This window comes from Orbicella franksi, chromosome 3 (assembly GCF_964199315.1).
Source record: "Orbicella franksi chromosome 3, jaOrbFran1.1, whole genome shotgun sequence".
In the NCBI taxonomy this organism is placed as follows: Eukaryota; Metazoa; Cnidaria; class Anthozoa; order Scleractinia; family Merulinidae; genus Orbicella; species Orbicella franksi.
Genome location: NC_138147.1, coordinates 13,434,520 through 13,454,695, shown reverse-complemented (window position 1 = coordinate 13,454,695; position 20,176 = coordinate 13,434,520). Strand labels below are relative to the sequence as shown.

The 20,176-nt window shown below is 39.7% G+C and overlaps 2 protein-coding genes across 4 annotated transcripts in view; both read right to left on the bottom strand.

Moving 5' to 3' along the window:
* LOC145481358 (uncharacterized) overlaps positions 1–5,331 on the bottom strand; it is a 52,425-nt gene extending 47,094 nt beyond the window's left edge. For 2 of the 3 annotated variants that reach the window (XM_081459842.1, XM_081459843.1), the window contains exons 1-2: positions 5,148–5,331; positions 54–115 (exon numbers count right to left, since the gene is read on the bottom strand). In XM_081459842.1, coding sequence (XP_081315968.1) covers positions 54–115; positions 5,148–5,229 — 144 coding nt within the window. In that variant the 5' untranslated portion in view covers positions 5,230–5,331. Of the gene's footprint in view, positions 1–53; positions 116–1,364; positions 1,530–5,147 lie in introns of those variants that run through there. The other variant, XM_081459844.1, reaches the window with a different exon arrangement.
* A 7,058-nt stretch (positions 5,332–12,389) lies between these two features.
* Positions 12,390–20,174, bottom strand: LOC145481356 (uncharacterized). The gene is made up of 9 exons (XM_081459839.1): positions 19,929–20,174; positions 19,370–19,538; positions 18,083–18,264; positions 17,376–17,550; positions 16,979–17,160; positions 16,303–16,471; positions 15,796–15,977; positions 13,458–13,587; positions 12,390–13,069 (listed from the first exon to the last, which is right to left on the bottom strand). Exons 2-9 carry the CDS (start codon positions 19,514–19,516, stop codon positions 13,031–13,033), a joined length of 1,206 nt encoding a protein of 401 aa, XP_081315965.1. The 5' UTR covers positions 19,517–19,538; positions 19,929–20,174; the 3' UTR covers positions 12,390–13,030.
* Positions 20,175–20,176: the final 2 nt, after the last annotated feature.

Here is a 20,176-nt window from a genome sequence, read left to right as displayed (position 1 = left end):
CAGTGTAGCACGCTTCCTGTACCACCATATTTCTTGAATAAGAAATGGCTTACCATTGCTAGTTTGGTGTTGATCCATTTTCGAAATGTTTTCTTGTGTATTTCTTCTCTCTCGCCTAAATGTTAAAACAGAAATCGAAGTAATTCATACTGTTGACACGCTATCAAAAACAAAACCTAACACTACAATTAGCGTTACCCCAGACCTTATCTTACAGTTCCTCTTTGAAAATAAATTAGTGATACAGACCAAGAGCTACCAGTTACCAGTGTTCTGTGGAGCTGAGTGTTCTGCACTGAAACTGAAGTCCTGTGAGTTCGATCATGAATAAGCGGATCGAAAATGAATGCGAAATGAGGAGGTAGTATGCTTGGTAAATTCATGCACATTGTTTTACCTCCTCGGGATTACCCTCGGGATTGCTAGGTCTGCTTAAAATGTACACGTTGAGCAGTGATTTGGAAGAGAACTGCTTTACGACAAGCCATCGTTTGGTAAGTAGCATCTCCTGTGGCTACAGCCCAGTCGAGGGGAACATAGGCAGTCATTTTTAAAATTGGTAAGACGTGACCTTCAATCTCTTCAGGATCCTGTCCACACTATGTCACAAATTTCAAATTCCTCTTTAGAAGGCACCAAGTAAACTACAGAAATTGCAATGAACTTTTTCCGCTTTCATTCCCATGTTCTAAACGTAAATTCCCCTTAATGATTTCAATGTTGTTTTCTCTCAGCGGTTCTTCAGGGCTGGTCATCTGACAAAACCTATTTTCGCCATCAAGCCGTAAGTCACCTGCTACAACTTGTACTGTGTTTAATACGACCAGCTTTGTCTAGAAAACAGTTCGGAGCTTCAAGAGCGAAGCAGAAAAGTAACGTAAACAAACGTATAATTTCAGAAACATGTTTGTTTCCTAAAATCTTTACTCTATAGACAGGAGTGTTTTACCGGGAAAACACAGTGCTACTCGTAAAATTCATGCGAAACTACATCCGGTTCACGAATAGCGTATTTTCTATATCCTCACTGGTGAAGATATTCACGTCATTTCCCGCTTTTTTACGGTTGTTTATGCAAACAGTCAGTTTGTCTATATAATAAAGAAAAAACTACGGGGTTATTAGAAGATGAATTTTATTTTCTCCTGTTAAAAGCAGTATTTTACTCCCTCGCTGAGCTCCTTCGTAAAATGTTGTTTTTACCAGTCGAAAATAAAAGTCATATGTTTGCTCCTCCGGGTATATTCTGTACATGTATGTATATGCACAAAGTAACTGTAAATGTCCTCGCCAGGCTAAAAGTAATTAAACAGTTTTGAATAAATAACTGCCGGATTGAACAAGAAAAGACTCAGAGGAGTTACCTCGTCTCTTCAGGTATACATATTCCCTCGCCAAGCTCGCCATCTTCCCGGCTTTTGTATTCTAAATTTCCTCGATGTTAACCCATTAAAACGACGTCATTCAGTTTTCCCAACCCAGCCTTGAATTTGCCACGCACGTGCAAAAGCGTTAAAACAGATATCGCTTAAAACTTCATCGAAGCTGCTCTTAGAGAGAACAAAGCAATAACAAAGACGAAATTGAAATACGAGCAAGTTAAAAAAATGATTATTTAGAAATATACATTTCTGGCGTGACAGATCTATGAACACCAGGTGCTACTGGGCTGTTAGCCCTTGGCTGACGGCTTCTCCTAATGCTGTACGCTTTGGAACAATAACAAGCTGGCACCTGTCTGTCAAATGGGATTCCAATATGTTATTTTTTTCTGATTTGATTTTCTTTTAACTTTGGCAACTGTCGTCGTAACTCAAAATCCATCAGATTTTTAAATCGTGCCCAATTATTCCGGTCCACTTCTTTATATTACGATGTCTCAAAGTATCATTCTACCATAAACAAGTGTTAAAACATTGAAAAAAAAAAAAAGAAAAAAGAAAAAAGAAACTTCTTTCGGCTGAACTGCCCTAACTCGAGCATTTTCACTTGTTTCAATTGGTCTATAAAACATTGTCAAATTTACCCTGGAAATCAATTCTCTATTTTCCAATTGCCCATAATTCACTCTGTTTGCCCCCCAAATTTTGCATAAACTATTGTTATGAAATGCTCTTGGGAATATGCAGACCTCCCACGATTATTTCACAGTAATAGTTTATGCAAAATTTGGGGGGCAAACAGAGTGAATTATGGGCAATTGGAAAATAGAGAATAGTCAACCGTAGTTACATGTACATGAATGTAACCATGCACACAAATTAGTGAAGGTTAGATCTGCTGAAATAAAGGTTTTCACAACCACGACCTGTCTACCAAGTCTTTCACATCCCAGTGATAACAAAGCTGACCGGGATGCTGTCAATCAAGCTTGATCTGTATTCACTCGAGAGAATGATAATAGATTAAAAGCCACCCGTGTCATTACAAACCGTATTGGACGACACGAAGTCTTACTCTCAATTGATCACCACTATAAAAAAAAAAAAATTGAGGTATTCCCTCTATACCAACGGCCTTGATCTCGACTATACTTTACCTGCTTTGCACTCTGACAGTTTACCGCCTTTTGATTCGGATTAGGACATGGAGGACAGAAAATAATAGATGGCAAAGCACTAGGATAATAGTCTCTTGGTGTGCGGGATAACTTGTTTCTGAAACTAGCAGCTTCGCTCGAGTCTCGCTATTCTCCTTAGCCTTCTTATTATTAAATTATTTTGTTCACATTTTACATGCATCTGTTAATCTGCATGTATCTGTCACTGACTAACTTTCATGTTGCTAACATATTCATGTTGTGGCCGTCGTATATTGGTCTGCTAATTTATTTCAGGCGTTTCACTTTTGCGTAATATTGATAAAGCAAATGCATTAACAGCTGCATACAAATGGACTTCTTATTTCTTTGGTCCTTGTTTGCTGCTGCTTCTGTTCAAATGATTTTACTGTGTTGTTCCGTCCTTTTTTTTCCGTATCTATCATTCCTGATAGCTAGTCACGTGATCGGTGGCCATGATTAATGAAAAACATAAAACAAGAGTAGCTCTGGGAACGAGAATGCGGTTCGGTGAAAAGCAAGCTTAGCCTGATAAATACTGCACTTCAGTTCTTCCAAAACCTTCGTTCAATCTGACTATGTAAAACGACCCTCTTTTTCTGAGAATGAGCAAAGTTTGAATTTTCCCCAATACATTTCTAGAGTTCCTACGTAACTTCGGGTCAGCGGAAAATTCCACCTTAGCCGTTTCGCTGACCTATCCTGGACGATTGCGGGCTCGGTAACATTATAACCAAAGACCACTGCAAAACAGCGTGATTGGAAATGATTAATTGTCGAACGACGGAACTTACCGTGTGTTGACATCATGGATGAAAAAGAAAAATACGTGTGTATGATCTGGCGACTGCTTAATATTACAACGTTATGTTTGAGAGAAAACAAAAAGAACTTGCAATATTATAAAAAAAATGTTGTCTAGAGTCTAAAGTTTGTGTTGTAATGGAATAGTTTCCAGCGAAGGAAGATAAATCTGACCACACGGACAGTTTTTATTTGGGTTAACTAGTGATGGCTTAGTGGGTGTCTTGAAAACAACGCCAAATTTGCAGACAATTTACATGTAAATTAAAGTATGTTAAAAACATAATCGTGTAATTACTACAGGCCTTAAATTTTGCATTTTGAATAAAGTGGATTGAAAAATAAACGAGAGCAGCCGCCCAATATTTTGTCCAGAGACAATGATCTAGTCTCTTGATTTTGTACAATACAGGCTTAAAGTGTGCATTCTAAATAAGCTGGAATGAAAAATAATATTTTGCTCAATACAGAAAGTCGACCCGTTGTCTTATCTGGGCTAGTCGCCATGGTTACAAATGGATTATACACCTGTTCGGTTATCTGATAAAAAGTCCATTTCAATTAGGAAAGATTAAATGCTTTTTTTGATTAATATACGATGACAATCAAAAACCGCACAAATCAATACAGATCTTGTGTCGCGGGTATTGTCTCTGGCAATTGGTAAAAAAGCCTCAGGGTCTTAGCACATATACAAGAAAATCCTGTTGACTCTCACGTCCTTAAAGAACTATTAGTAAGCGAGACAGGTTTCTTAGAATAAATTAGAGTTAGAGTTTATTTATGGACTGCACATTAAACAAGTGTTGTGGGAAAAAAGGCAGTTTCGAGTTTAAGATGAAAGAAAACGAGAGACCGACTCCCACGTCAAGTCTATACGTGAAATATTAATTCCCGAGTTAAAGGTTATCTATATATTAGGTCATAAATATTTAACTTGTTGATGTCTGTATCTCAAGGAGCGAAGACTTGACAAGGAAGGGAATTAAATTTTATGCAAAGCAGCATTATATGATAGAACCTGTCGCATAAGATAGAAATTATTTCTACTTATGTGTATTGAAAACGCGGTTTAGTTATCTCGCTTGCTGTTATTGGCCACCCAGAAATGAGAAGAATTCAAATGCTGAACAAGGGATTCTATTGTTGAATTGCTCGAGAGAATTTAGTAAGCGGAAAAGCATTAGCAAAATATGTCCTCTACGTGACTGTGTTGAAGCACGATAAAGGAGAAATGTACCTCATTTCAATCGAACTCTTGAGAGTAGAAGGGTCAGTTTACCACACACTTACAATAAATTCTGGAAAACATTGTTATTAAGTACAAAAGTATGCAAATTATTTTATAATCTGTGACTTTTCTGCATTGACAGATAATAATGCCCAGGGAAATCTCGATTCGGATTGCCACCTTTATTTAGTATCTTAAGACTACTGCATTAAGTCGATTTACCTCGACTTCTGACCCAAAAAGATGACAAAATTCTAGGAAAGATGACAAAATTCTAGACAAGAAGCTCTTCCTGTGTACGAAAGATAAACAGCTCATTCTGAGCTGGGTTAAACTGCGAATAATTTTAAGCTTATGGGAACTCTGCAACATCTCATTACTGACTTTCTAAGCCTATTCTTGTTCAATCATTAAATCCTAACTTTCGAACTATCTTCGGGGACGTTAAATTTGCGGTCAGGGGGACTCAACAACACAATCATTTCCGCACTATTTGTTAACAGGCCAATTTACACACGCAACATCCATTTTAAAGTGCACAATTTTAAATACCTGTTCTTTCTCGAATCGTTTGCTTGAAGACAGCAGATTCCCGACCTGAGCTTTGCCTTTCAAGCGGGCCGCTTGTCGCCATCTCGCCACTAAGGGGCCGCCTGCAATTATACGAGTGTTTATTTTAAATTATCTTTTCCTTCAAGCGAACGTTCCAGTTCAGCTATCGACCTCGAACAGCTCTGCTCACCAGTTACTCGTGGATTCTTCGAATTCCCGAAGTATGTAAATTTTGCATTTGAAAAGCGCCTTTCGAGTTTATCAAATATGTTGGAATAACAAAAGATCAGAAAGGAAAACAAACAAAGGAAAATCGAAGGCGGGAAACGCGTCAGTGGACACGGACAAAAACAAACTCCCTTGCTGACGACACGTCATCTCTAAATGTTATTGAGCATCTTGGAATTTAAAGTCAATAATGCTGTTTGAAATGAGAGGTAAGCGTCAAAAAGATTTACAAACTGTAAAACACCGGGCGCATTTCTTGATCAACGGTTGAGTTCTAAAATTTACGTGCTTATCAAATTGGGTTGTTGTGTGACCAATAAATGTCACGCAATATCAACATCTCAGAACGAAATGAGCGTTGCATTGACAAAACCCGTTACGGTTCGTCTGTGAAACGCTAAACAATCAGGAAAACTATGCATTCTTAAGTTTTAGACACATCATCGACAAATATAAACCATTCCTCTTTCTGTGTTTTTACCTTCCTGAAAAATGTTACCAAGTCTGTCATTGTAGTTACGATGATAAGTAGAACGTCAACAAAAATTGGTCTAGTAAGGTTCTCTGTACAATTACTTATGTCACGTAAACACTTTCTTAGCAATTTTTAGCACAGATATAACTCTGTTCTAATGTTTTATGTGGAAAATGTGTAGTCTTTGATCACCGATTTTCTTGTCCTGCATTTTCTACCGCTTGTTATTTTGTGTTTCCTGTTCTCAATACATGTAAGAGGGCAGGAAATTCAAGAGGGAAATTTCACGACTTTTGCCCGGGGGAGAGGTCCTCCGTAGTCGTAGATAGATATCTGTACGTTTTAGTTCGTGCTCGATACATAAGGAAGCTATCACCGCAGGACACAGATTACGCAGGCATAATTCTCGCCATGTGAGTGAACGATTTACCACTATTGTTGGAATTGGGTACAATAACTTGTAAGTGAAGCCGTAGCTCGATTTTTTTTTTTTTTTTTTTTTTTTTTATTATTATTATCTATTTTTTACAGCACGCATACTTACATTATTAATTACAAAAAACTACGTATAAAACTACAACAATACAGCTACTTACGCTAATTACAACTTGCTCTAATTACAATGCTAGACGGAACAACAGTATTATTTAAACCGCTTACGTTACACTACTTTTTAATCGCGGACAATTACTACAAACTTTTACTACGGTTACTAGAACTAGTGAAAACTGCAAAAAAAAAAAAAAAAAAAATGACAAAAAAGCGACAATTTACAGTATATTTAGCTATATTTACAGTTTAACTTGCACCTTTGCTCTGCTAGTTTCTATTTCTATTTTGTTTTTAAGGATAGCCAAGAAAGCGTCTAAGAAATAATCTTCCTCATTTTTTGAAGCGGTGTAAATATAATATTTTGCAATTATTGTACAGAGGTTTAAACCGAGACACAGAGGCACGGTGTCTGTGATGCCGTAAAGTATTTGTGCTTCAGAGAGCGTGATTACAGTATTGTTTTTTCTGTACCACCAATCAGTAAACTCTGTCCAAAACAGCTGGACGTTGGGGCAAGTTACGAAGAGATGTGTAATTGTTTGCTTTTCAGCACATAAATGACAGCGGTCGTGCTCTTTAATACCGAATTTGTGTAATGCAGGATTGGTGGGTAAAATATAGTGTACAATCTTGAACTGAAACATCGAGAGTTGAATATCTTTAGTGGCCTTGAAAGGCATCATGTACGTTTGATAAATTTGCTGGTCGTTCAAATTAGCTCTTTTCAGTCTTTTTTCGGCGGTGGCAGAAACGAACTTCTTTTCAACAAGGTAGTTAGTAGCAAGTTTGCAAGAGAGCTTCTCAAGGGAAATTCTATCCATGTTTGTAGGTTCCTTCGAATGCGGCTGTAATTTGCCTTTCAAAATTTTAATCCAGTTAGATGGAATTGCTTGGCATAAACCGTAATAGGTTAGAAAGTTAGTTTTAAGGGCAAAGTGAGAGCAGAAATCTCGGTAAGATGTAAATGTGTCACCGTTGAAGATATCTCTAATTTTTTCTACACCCGCTTCATGCCATTCTTTGTAGTACACTGAGTAGTTACCAATCCTGATGAATCTATTGTTCCAAAGAATTTCATCAAGTATTTCCTCTTCTGAGGACGGAGTAAACAAATTGATTGACTGCCAAGCCAACAAGGCTTTCTCGTAAAATTTGAGAGGAATTTTTACATTGAGATTTTTGAGATCAAAATTGCACTTAAGGAGAAATTTGCCACCACATTTTTCTAACATGGTCACAGGGATATGCGTCCAGCTCGCGGAAGGGTAACCGTTATCAAGTCTTCGGATCCAGGTCGCTTTGAGAGCGTTGTTTATTGCATCAAAATCAGGCATTCCAAGACCCCCTTTTGCTCTCGGTCCAATCATTGTGGTTTGCTTTATCTTTGGGGTTTTCTTGCGCCATACGAATTGGGATATAACTTTATTAACATTTTGAATGAAATTAGATGTAACAGGGAGGACAGCGGTGTTATAAATAAGTTTGGAAAGGGCTAGTGCTTTTAGGATGACAATACGGCCATGTAGAGTTAAGTTCCTAGGGTACCACAGGTTAAGTAGGGAAGTCATTGAAGACAATTTCTGTTCAAAGTTCTTTTGAAAGGCAGCCTCTTCATCATAGGAGAAATGTATACCGAGCGCAAGTATGGGATCTTTTGGCCATGTTATGTCTAGAGGTTCCTCCAAGTTGTTTTTGTTTGCGCCCAGCCACATGCCCTCTGTTTTACTTTTGTTTACTTCGAGACCTGAGCAGTTTTGAAAGGCATTGAGCAGTTGGAATAAATTTTGGGCAGATATACTATCGGAAACAAAAACAGTGGTATCGTCTGCATATTGTGAAATTTTGAATTCTTTTCCGTAAATATTGATTCCTTGGATACCTGCATTAGACCTTATTGCGTTAGCAAGAATTTCGGCGCAGAGCACAAACAGGGAGCCAGAAAGTGGGCACCCTTGGCGAACACCTCTTTGTAGATTAAAGAAAGCGGAGGCGTAACCATTATTTGTTACACAGCTTGAACAGTCAGCGTAAAAGGTTCGAATCCACTGTTGTAACTGAGGGCCGAAATTTAAAGCCTCCAAGGTCTTAAAAAGGAAGTTCCAGTCAACGGTGTCGAAGGCTTTTTTAAAGTCAATAAAAATCGCCATGCCGGGAATGTTTTCCAGCTCAGTTATCTTCATGATGTCATTGATGAGTCTAATATTCTGTCCTATGTAGCGGCCCTTGACATAGCCAGTTTGGTCTTCATTTATTAATTTGGGAAGGACTTTAGCGATTCTGTGAGCTATTGATTTTGTTGCTATTTTATAATCAACATTAAGTAACGTTAATGGTCTCCAATTTTCTAAATACAGCCGGTTCTTTCGTTTTTTTGGTATGACCTTTATTATACCTTGTCTTTGAGTGATATTTAGTTTTCCTAATTTATGGGCGTAATTAAAACTTTCTACCATTTCTTCGCCGAGTAGATGCCAGAAGTGCAAATAAAACTCAACCGAGAGGCCATCACTGCCTGGGCATTTGTTTTTGGCACACTGTTTGAGGACATTGAAACACTCGCTTTTAGATAAAAGCTGTTCAAGCTCATGCAGGTCGTGCTCTTCTAACTTAACCAGATTAGGGTCTTGTAGGAAGGCATTATGTGTGTCACTATTGCAGGAGGCCTTTGCATACAAATTTTCATAAAAAGCTCTTTGCATTTCTAAAATCTCATTTTCACAGGTAGTTTCCCTTTCTTCGTCCGTTTTAAGTCTAGTTATATGTGTTTTTGTGAACCTCCTTTTTTCGAGATTTAAAAAGTATTTGGTGTTTTTCTCCCCTTGTTCATGCCAACGTATTCTACTTCTAATCATTGCTCCTTCAGTTTTATATTCAGCAATCTGGTTGAGTTGGGCTCTTAATTGGTAAAGCTTCGCAATGTTTTCTTTTGATCTATTTGATTGCAGTAAGGTCATCATGTCGTCAATTTCTTTTTGAAGGTCGCGTTCCTTATTTCTTTTTATTCTATTTTTCCTTTTTGAATATTGGACGCAAAATCCTCTTATCTCCATTTTGAGCATGTCCCAGTACAGGCCTTTGTCAGCGAGATAGCTGTGTTTATTTTTGTATTCGGGTATTTTGCTTTTGAGCTCATTAATGAAGTTTGCGTCTTTTAACAACGAGTTGTTAATTTTCCAAAACCCGGGTCCCCGTTTAGCATATTCTTTGGATTGTAAAGTAAAAGCGATAGCGCTGTGATCGGATATTGTGGGGTTGATGATGTTTATATCAATGGCAGACGGCAATTCTTTCGAAACAAGCCAGTAATCCAAACGACATTGCACTTTCAAGGAATTATCGCGCCATGTGTATTGTTTTTTGTTGGGATGTTGATCTCTCCAAATGTCTTGAAGTTTGAATCGTCCGACTAAGCCTTCAATCTCATCAATGACTTTTTGTTTCTTTTGAACCGGAGCTCCACCTGTTTTATCTATAGGTGCTAATGAGCAATTCAAGTCGCCTCCCAAGATGATTTGTGAATCTGCATACGGTAAAAGAATGTTGTCAAGGTTACGAAAAAACGCTGTCTGAGCGGTAATGTCATTTGGCGCGTAAATATTGCTTAGCAAGAAGGACGATTCAAACATGTTGGTTTTTAGCAACAGATACCGACCTTTCTTGTCAGCGATGGCGCTTTCGATTTCAAAATCTAAATTTGGCTTGAACAATACCATCACACCTTTTGAATGCGTGGTACCGTGGCTATAATAAATTTTCCCTCCCCATTCAGCTTTCCATATTTCTTCGACACTTTTGGATGAATAGGTTTCTTGTAAAAAAGCGACGTCGAATTTTTGGTTATGAAGCCATCTGAACACCCGCCGCCTCTTTCTAGCTTGGTTTAAACCTCTTACATTCAAAGAACAAAAGGAGAGTCTAAAAGGAACAGTCATGGGTTTTTTGCAGCACAGATTCTATGTGATTCATTGAGAAAGATGCTAAATAGCGATTTTGAACTGTCAACAAACACGGCAAACACACTATAAACAATGAAATAAAATGCGAAATTAAAGTTAAACTATATAAACGGGGTGACTCGAACGTAAACATAACATGAAGAGAGCACATGCTGCTCGGTATTTAACTAGACCTCTGTAGGCAAACATTAGCGAGATCTACAAACTAACTTTTAAACTGAGCTTAGCTGAGCAAGGAACCCAGAGAAACAAGAGAAGAGAAAAAAATATATCTTACGTTAGCTCCGTTGGAAGGACTATAGCGATTCGGTTGGAGTGTATACTTGTCCATTGATGTACAGTTTGTCGAAGATGAGTTTTGCGTCTTGACCTCTCTTCTTTGCGTCTTTAAGAATCGGGACAAGTACTTTTCTCTTGTCGACGATTTCTTTCGGGAAATCGCATGCCACAGCGAAATAAGTTCCCTTAAGATATTTTGCCCGAGATAAGACAAACTCCTTGTCTTTGTAAAAGGAAAATTTTGCAATAAGTGGTCTAGGTTTTTCATCTGAGGAATTAGCTGGTTTTCCGACGCGGTGAACGCGCTCCAAATAGATCTCGCTTGCATCTTCTTTGCTTATTTTGAGGTTCTCCTCCATGAACTTTCTCAAGATTTTTTCAGATTTTTCTGCCGATTCATTCTTTTGCTCAGGTAGATTGAAGAAATTGAGATTATTTCGCCGACTGTGACTTTCAAGCTTGATGGCTCGTTGCTTTTCTTCGTCAGCTTGTTTTGTTAATGAGATCACACTTTTGTTTAGCTCGTTGATGGCAAGTTCTTGAGTAGCCAGCTTCTTTTGTAGCCCTTCAATTGAAGTATGGGCAAAACTCAGGCTATCTTCTAGCTCCTTGTTCTTTTTCTCCAGGTTTTCTTGTTTTTGTTTGAGTACTTCCATTTCTCCGATGCAGGTTAAAGCCTTGTCAAGTTTGCTGTTAATCTCGGCGAGTGATTCCGCCATGTTTGTACAGCCGTGGCAATATTCTATCTCGCTGTCCTCATTATCAGTTTGCGAACCTTTATTTCGTTTTCTTCTTTTGCGAGTGGAGCTTTCCTTGGTTGCTTGTTGTTCATCTGCCATTTTCTCAGCTCTCGGGCTCCCTAGGAGGATTACATTTGCTTTGAAGGCGGAGCGCTTCAGAAGACGTCCGACCTCGCCGAAAGCTAGACCCAGTCCCAGTCTCGATTTTTTTTGCTGGTGTTTCAATTGTACACTGTTTGTAGCGAATATATTATTTTATTGCAGCGAATCATTAGACCTTCAGACGTTGCTGATGTTCGAGTTTTGTGAATTAAATGTCGGTTTATTACCTGAATGTAGACAAGTTATAGAGCTTTATAGGCTCAGCCAAGAGTAGTTCAGTGGCAACTACAATATGTGCACCCCAGATTAAATCTCCTCCCCAGCAGTAGTTTTTCGAGCTTTTTTATCTCAAGAAAGGCGTGTTAATGTGGCTCGTTGGTTTGCAAATGTCTGTTTTTTTTTCGGGGGGGGGGGAACCACGATAGTGTATTTTGCATGAACGCCTTTATTTCCCTTTTTTTTTGGTGTAGGGGGAGGGGGGGTCTTGAGCAAACGATTAACGGGAAAAAGGTAAGTGGAGGGATTTACTTCATTAGAAATGTAAACAGTCAGTCTGAAACTGTTATTAAAAATGGCGTATTTTCAGTCTGGAAATTGGTCAGGATTTATCTACAATTTTGACTCGACAGCTAACAAATAAAGGGGCTGAGCTTAGGGGCCTAAATTTCGCCGGGGGGGGCTCCGGCGAGGGGGGGGGTCATGAGCAAACGATTAAGGGGAAAAAGGTAAGTGGAGGGATTTACTTCATTAGAAATGTAAACAGTCAGTCTGAAACTGTTATTAAAAATGGCGTATTTTCAGTCTGGAAATTGGTCAGGATTTATCTACAATTTTGACTCGACAGCTAACAAATAAAGGGGCTGAGCTTAGGGGCCTAAATTTCGCCGGGGGGGGGCTCCGGCGAGGGGGGGGTCATGAGCAAACGATTAAGGGGAAAAAGGTAAGTGGAGGGATTTACTTCATTAGAAATGTAAACAGTCAGTCTGAAACTGTTATTAAAAATGGCGTATTTTCAGTCTGGAAATTGGTCAGGATTTGTCTACAATTTTGACTCGACAAGCTAACAAATAAAGGGGCTGAGCTTAGGGGCCTAAATTTCGTCGGGGGGGGGGGGGCGCCGGGGAGGGAGGTGAGATCACCTAATGGCTAACGCGCTGTACTCCGGAGCCAGCGGTCAAGGTTAGAGCCCCTGCTACGCCGGGATCATTGTGTTATGTGCTTGGGCAATACACTTTACTATCACAGTGCCTCTTTCCACCCAGGTAATATTTCAGTTTAGCCTGACGATGATGCAAAAGTTCAATTCAGTTTCGCTAACTCAAAATATAATTCCCTGAGCTTTCCTTGACCTGGAGGAATTTTTTCCCTGGCCACTCCTGACGCGTTGCCACTCTGATACAGTATTGCAAAAGCCGTCCTTCCAGCGCTTATTAAAAAAGGTATAGGCATCGTCATTTTCAGTTCCAGTGACACAACTCTCTGTCTTAGCTTAACAGGAAAGTTATAAGTCTAAGCTGTAATCTATTCGAAGTAATGGCCACTGATGGACACTCATTGGCAACCACTTGAACTGGTTGTGCTCTCCGTCATCTGTGTGTGATAATGAAAAACACAGAGAGGTTGTGAGCAGACGTTAATCATGGTAAATTTTATTTTGCATTGGGACAAGGCAGACAAAATACTGAAGGGAAATGGAGGTCAGCTCTCTAGCCCTTAACACAGACATAAAGGCAAGAATATTTCTGCTGGTAGACAGATTTAAACAGCACTAAGAAAAAGAGCAACGTTTCTGAGCGAGCAAGACATATTTCGACAGAACTGTTTGCCATCATCAGTTACAAACTTGTGTTAACTAATTTTGCAAGCTGAATAAAGTTATTCATTTCAAGTCGATCAGCTCTTGGGAGACCCTTTTGCAGCAGTAATAACGACAAACCTCAAAGTTATCTATTTTTTTCGAAAAAACTGCGTCACTGACCTCAGGAGCAAGTCTCGTTGGCGAGTTAATCTTGACTATTACCCATCCGTTGACTTCATCCAGGCCCTCACGCCATTCCCGAAGTTCGTCTTCTTCCTGAATCCTGAGTTTCTGGAAGGTTTCATCGATTCTGCGAGAAAGTTGAACGCGTGGTGAATTCTAGATTTTCAACTGAGTGTCGTAAAACAAGGATCACACTGAATTAACACTCGGGCCAGTTACAAAGGACACAGGCGATCCAGTCAACCAACTTGAAGGAAGTAATTTTGCCCAAAGCGCGGCAATGTGTATGTGAGCGAGTCACGATTAGTGTTGATTTCACTTCTGATTGGATAAGAAAATGGCGGGATTTTTTTGACACCAGTCTTTAAGAGTAGTGATGCAAAACCAGAGCGGCAAATGAGTCGTTTCGGAGCTCGACGGTGAAGATTTGAGTTGAATTGAAAATCAAATTATTTAGTTTAAGTTTCTGGCAATACTTCTATTTTTTTGTTTTAAATTAGTCTCAATCTCTACCGCGGCCAGAGCTGCAGGCAATTCCGGATTTTTTTTGTTGTTGTCGGCGCAACGCAGTCCGCTTAGCAACAGAGTTCAGTTTATTTCCATCCTGGGGGACCCAGGGGCTACTAGCCGGAACGAAGCGATATTTTCGGGCGAAAGTTTACTTCAAGAGCTGCAGAGTCCCTGGGAACTTACTCTTACTGCACCAGTTCCAGAAGTGGGCGAATTCCGTCCCGCTTATTGGCCAGAAAAATAAGCGAGGAGGTCCAGCCGGGTATCTCTGTCGCCTTCTTACACAAAGTGGTTTTCTACATCGATCGACCTGCTTGGCCCGTACAGCGGGAAGATTCTCGTGGAGAGTTATAGAAAAAAAGATTCAACGAAGCCGAGGAAATCGTAAGTCGTAACATGGGGGCTAGGAAGCAATGCTCTTCCATCAATTTTCTCGGCGGATTTATCGAAGGTATATCGTAAATTTTTATAGCTAATGTAGGCGATTTCTACACAGTTGTTTTTGGTAGCGGGGAAAGCTAGTCGTGTGCACAATCTTACTTATTATTTCTCCTCGATCGTTGAACAACTGAAACTTTCCACGATATGCAAATCAGCGTTGCACAGGCCACGCAACCATGTCGACCGAACGCGGGAACGATCGGCTAATTACAGTGCACGCACCTTCTTGCTATCGCGCCATACCAAAATGCAACTTTAGTTCGTCTTCTGTATGATGGATCCACAGTGTGAGGTCGATTGTTGCAGATTGTTTGGCTTTGCTTTTTTGGATAAACAAAGGAATCGAAATATTGTTGGGGAATTGAAAATTACCCTAATAATGATTATGCAGTAGTATTATTATGGTTGCCCGAAATAATTTTTACCTGAATTTCATTCTGAACGACAACAGCGATAGATCATAGCTAGAAATTATAGAGTTGTTGGGGAATTTGCGCCCAACACTGTTGACAGCCATATTGCTAAGGGATTTTTGGTTTGGCGCGATAGCAAGAAGGTGCGTGCACTGTAATTAGCAATAATTAGCCGATCGTTCCCAAGTTCGGCCGACATAGTTGCGTGGCCCGTGCAACGGCGATTTGCACATCGTGTAAAGTTTCAGTTGTTCAACGATCGAGGAGAAATAATAAGATTGTGCACACGACTAGCTTTCTCCGCAACCAAAAACAACAGTGTAGAAATCGCGTACATTAGCAATATAAAAATATACCTTCGATAAAACCGCCGAGAAAATTGATGGAAGAGTATTGCTTCCTGGCTCCCATGATACGGCTTGCGATTTCTTCGGCTTCGTTGAATCTTTTCTTCTGAAACTCTCCACGGGAATCTTCCTGTACGGGCCAAGCAGGTCGATCGATGTAGAAAACCACTTCATGTAAGAAGGCGACAGAGTTACCCGGCTGGACCTCCTCGCTGATTGGCCAGAAAAATATTTTTCTGGCCAATCAACGGGACGGAATTCGCCCACTTCTGGAACTGTTTCGGTAGGAATAAATTCCCAGGGGCTCTTCAGCTCTTGAAGTAAACTTTCGCCCGAAAATATCGCTCGCCCGAAAATATCGCTTCGTCCCGGCTAGTATCCCATGGGTCTCCGAGGATGGTTTATTTCGTGTTGATCGCATATCTGGCCACGAAACTACAGAAAAGGCCGGATAATGTGACGGCTGAAAAGACTAAAGAAGGAAATCAACGCGAAAGTAATCCAGGATGTATCAAAAAAATTGCTCGGTTATTGTTTAAACTGCAACAAATGGACTGAAATCCTTAATATTCAGAATATAATATTTGTAAGCTCACTCAACGAACAACGCAAACATCTTACTACCTTCCAGTTTTCGTCGAGACTAACTCCTCTAGATTCTTCCACCGGTAGCTAATATCCAGGACTTCATTCTGTATCGCGGTCCTGTCGTCTTCTGGAAGATCTGAGTCTTTCAACAATTTGTCTTCAGTCTCCAGAGTATCGTCGAGTTCGCGTTGTTGAGATAACATTTCTTTGATGAAATCCTATAATGACAAGTCAATCAATCAGCTCAGTAAATAAGTTTGATCTATCTAAGTTTCCATTTACCTAACGCTTTTACATCTTGTTACAAAAATAAAACTGAAACATTCCACTAAAGAGGAGGTGATCTATCCGGGAAAGATAAGAAGTGAAAAAGCCAACCACCAACAAACAAACAAGCAACCAAACATTAAAAAGGTAAACAGCCCGCCATATGACCCCACTGGCATGTTCGCCCCGGAACTTGGGGAGAAGGTTCATTTTGGTATAGATCTAAGAAAAGTAAAGGCATGCCAATTTGTCAAATTTTATATTTTAAAAAGTTACCTCAAGATCATATTTTTGTTTTGTAACGGTGTCAAGATCTTGTGAAATCGGAAACTGAGTGTTCAGCTTATTTTCTGCCGATGAAATCCAAATCATGAGAGAATCTCTCTTTCTTCTCAAGTCTTGGGCATCATAGTTCTGTTCCTTTTTAAGCAGAAGAACTTGCACACTAAAAAACAATTATAAACTGAAAGTTAGCATGTAGGCTATCAAACAACTAACAGCGGACAAAAGCACTATTTCTACGTTTTTTACAGGTAAAACTCCTAACTCGATAAAATCCTAAAATCATGATGTAAATGTCAAATTGTCGATTGCACCAAAGAAACGTCCTGTTTTCATTCAGCAAAGGAAATTCAGTAGTAAAGTCATAATTGCATCTGCAAACGGCCGGCAGAGCAGATACAGTCAAAATTCTAATACACCACTCCCCCCCGCCCCCCCAACCACCTCCCGCCACCTCATGAGAAAATCTCTTGAAGAGAAAGGGAGCGCTGCCCTAGTCACATATAAACACAACAGGTCTGAACGACAAGAAGCACATGTCATCCCTCTAAACTCCATACACGTTCACATATGAACTGAAGATCAGAGGTCCTACACGTTTACAAACAATGGTCAGAGGTCAAAGTGAATAACATCAAATAGAAATGGTGTTGAAGATCTAAGTACTAACATTAGTTGTCTGCCAGAGGTCAAAGTGGCTAGTCTGTTCCACTCGTCATGTAGCGCAATCATCTTTTCGTGGACTACTTTCCTTTCCTTCTCAGGTATGGAATCGTCGTCGATAATCTGATTTCCCTCGTCGATAATTTTGTTTACGTCCTCTACTTTGGTTTCCATTTCTTCAATTAAATCCTACAAACACAAAGCAGCGCAGAATACGAGGAAAGCACGTCAAAATCTGCTTCTATCGCTTGAAGACATTTTATCAATTCTCGTGTAAGACGGGACACAGAATGAAAATGTAATTAATAGCAACGCCTTAGTTACACGACTGACTGGTGCTTGCTGCCAGAGCTCCGCTTATGTACAGACTAAAACACACATATTTTTATAGTTCTTGACTTTACCTCAATAACGCTTTCTTGCCTTTTTATTCCCCCGAAAGATGCCTTAGGGGAGGGTGGACGGGAACCCAATATTACGTATCTGTCGTTCACCCACTGATAAAGAATGTCGCCTCGTTCGTGCCAAGTCAACAAGTTTCTTCGTTTCGCTTCAGAAGCCTCAAGTGATACTTCGAGTCTACAATACCACACAAAAGTTAGTGCAACGTACTGAATAAACTGTACATTTAATAGTGATTATTCGTAAGGGTAAGAACATTAATCAAAGTGGGTAGCATTTGAAACATGGAATTTGACGGCATACGTAAAAATACCTGATGGTAAGTTCCGTTCGGATTGGCCATTTACTATTTACTCAAAAAAGCCCAGTTTACCAAAAGAAACTAAGACGAAGTTCGACCTAATTATAATTCCAAGATGGCGGTGAAGAGTTGCAAATGGTAATCACATTTTCCACTCGGAAATTTGGACTACCTTCCAAGACGTTCCGTTCACTTTGAGAATTTCCCGGTCGGTCGAGCCATTGACATTCTTAACCAAATCGGAAATCGGATGGGTAAATGGTAAACAACTCTTGCCTTCCACTCAGCAACAGGCATTACAATATTTTTCTTTATGAGCATAACAACGTCAAAAAATTCACCTCCCTCTCCACCCTTACTTTTTCATTGTCAGGACTTTTCTGCTGCCCACTTAACTATTGACACTACCTGGCATATTCGTCTCGAGAGACTCTCAAGATTGTATTTCCTCTTTCGTCCAGTAACGCTATATCTTCACACAGCTCTTTTCGACTATCATTACTAAAATCTTCCTTTGATGCCAGACCTCTGCCGTAATCTAAAATCTTATTAAAATCAGGTTCAGTGTATTCAAAGCTGGCCGTTAGCTCCTAAAAATAACAGGAAAAAATAAAATGAATTACTTAGTTCACAAAGAAATGCCATCAACTTCCATATGCATTTCAACCTAGAGCCAAAGATGTTCCAGTTCTAGTCTCATGTTGTGCTGTGTTACTGCAATTTTTATCATGCATGAAGGCCTTATATTGTACTTATGTGTTTTCGTAGGAAAAAAGCACCGTTTTCGATGCCTTTTGCCTGCTGTCCACGTGCAGTAAAACGATCGTTGTTAGCGGAAACGCATACATTATTACTGTACACAGCGAAAACAGAGCCTTTCAAAAACGTTAATGCCATTCACATCATATGCGCATACGCAAATGATGGTTGTGATATATCCCTTTGCGAATTTATGTTTTGGGGTGTTTTAGTGCGGAAGGGGAAAATGCTGCCAAAACGATTGCCAAGACAGTATTGAAGACTCGACTCTTTCAATCCATCGATTCCAAAACACAACGCGGTAAAAAAACAAGAAACATTCTTCCTTCCTTTCTTTGGTATTGCGTCACTACTCTCTATGATCGGTTTGAAAAACTCGAAAACAACACATTGATCAATTATGTTTGCCAGGGCTTAACTGCATGCCAAACGACCAGTGTATACCTTAGGAAACACGGAGCCATAACAAATATTAATCATGTTTTAAAAACGACTGAAAGATAAAAAGCTCTTCTGTTTTCAATAGCCTGTGCTATGTTACCATCACATTCTCTCCTTGCGAATGGTTTCCATTTGGTACCCTTTTTCTTTAATCAACATTTAGACTTCGAGCCCGAGTTTTCTTTGGGCGAATAATTAACAAGGCGTAGCCGAGTTGAACACCATTCATACAAAACGAGGGCGAGTGGTCTAATTGTTCTAGTAGCCACTCTAAAGGATTACAGCACAAAATCTGCAATTTTGAGTAATTTTAAGCCTAAAATTAAAAACCACTTTCCATTACAAGAGCAGCACGTGCGCGATTTTTGTCTATCAGCGAATAGAAAACGATGAGAGAACTAATCAGATTCGCAGATTTCTAATAGAACACAACTGAGTGGCTACTAAAAGAGTTTAGAGTGCTCCCTTAACATTGCACATTAAATGGATCTACACCTTCAGCTTGAGATAGCAGTTTTCTATTTCCTCGGGACTCTTTGCGTTCTTCCCTTCTTGTATTATTTCATCAGCAGCATCCAGCTCAGACTTTAGGAAGGTGCATTTCTCGCGCCAGTCTTCCATAATTTCCGTTTCATGGTCCATTGTCTCCAAACGTCCTTGAAGTCTAGGAGACGTAACAACACATCACAAGATGTTGCACAAAAAGATGGAGGGAGTGGGGAGTCGTCCACACATATATGTCTACGCACATATTTTAACCCTTGGAAACACATACAAATATTTTTGTTCACACAAGTCCAGTTTCATTTTCAGTCCAGCGATGGTCTACGCGGTATCGTTTACGCTTGTCCACACGTAAACAGCAAAGAGTCTCGTAAGGCTAAAATATCAAGAAACATAGGAGACCTGGATACACCCTGGATACGAGAGCATGCGTAAATTGCTTATTCATTCGACGAATTTGTATTTTATTATATTTTAAAGACTTCTTCGATCTCACGACAGCCACGCTAAAACTAAAAATATAACAATCGCATGTTAAACCATTTCTAACCTGTCTTGCTCGTCGTTGATGTCCTTTTGTAGAATTTGGAATTCCTGTCCAAGGCTGTCCACCTCCTGCTTTAGTTTGGTCTTTTCCTCTACATTAAATTGGTTATCCGCGAGGAGGTTATTGCTGTAATCGGAACAAGACTGGATCCCGGGAAAAGCGATCACAAGGACGTCCCTACATTTCTAAAGTTAAGATTAAGGTAGTTAATAAAACAGGTAGAGTCTGCATATGCGCAATAAGACACGACG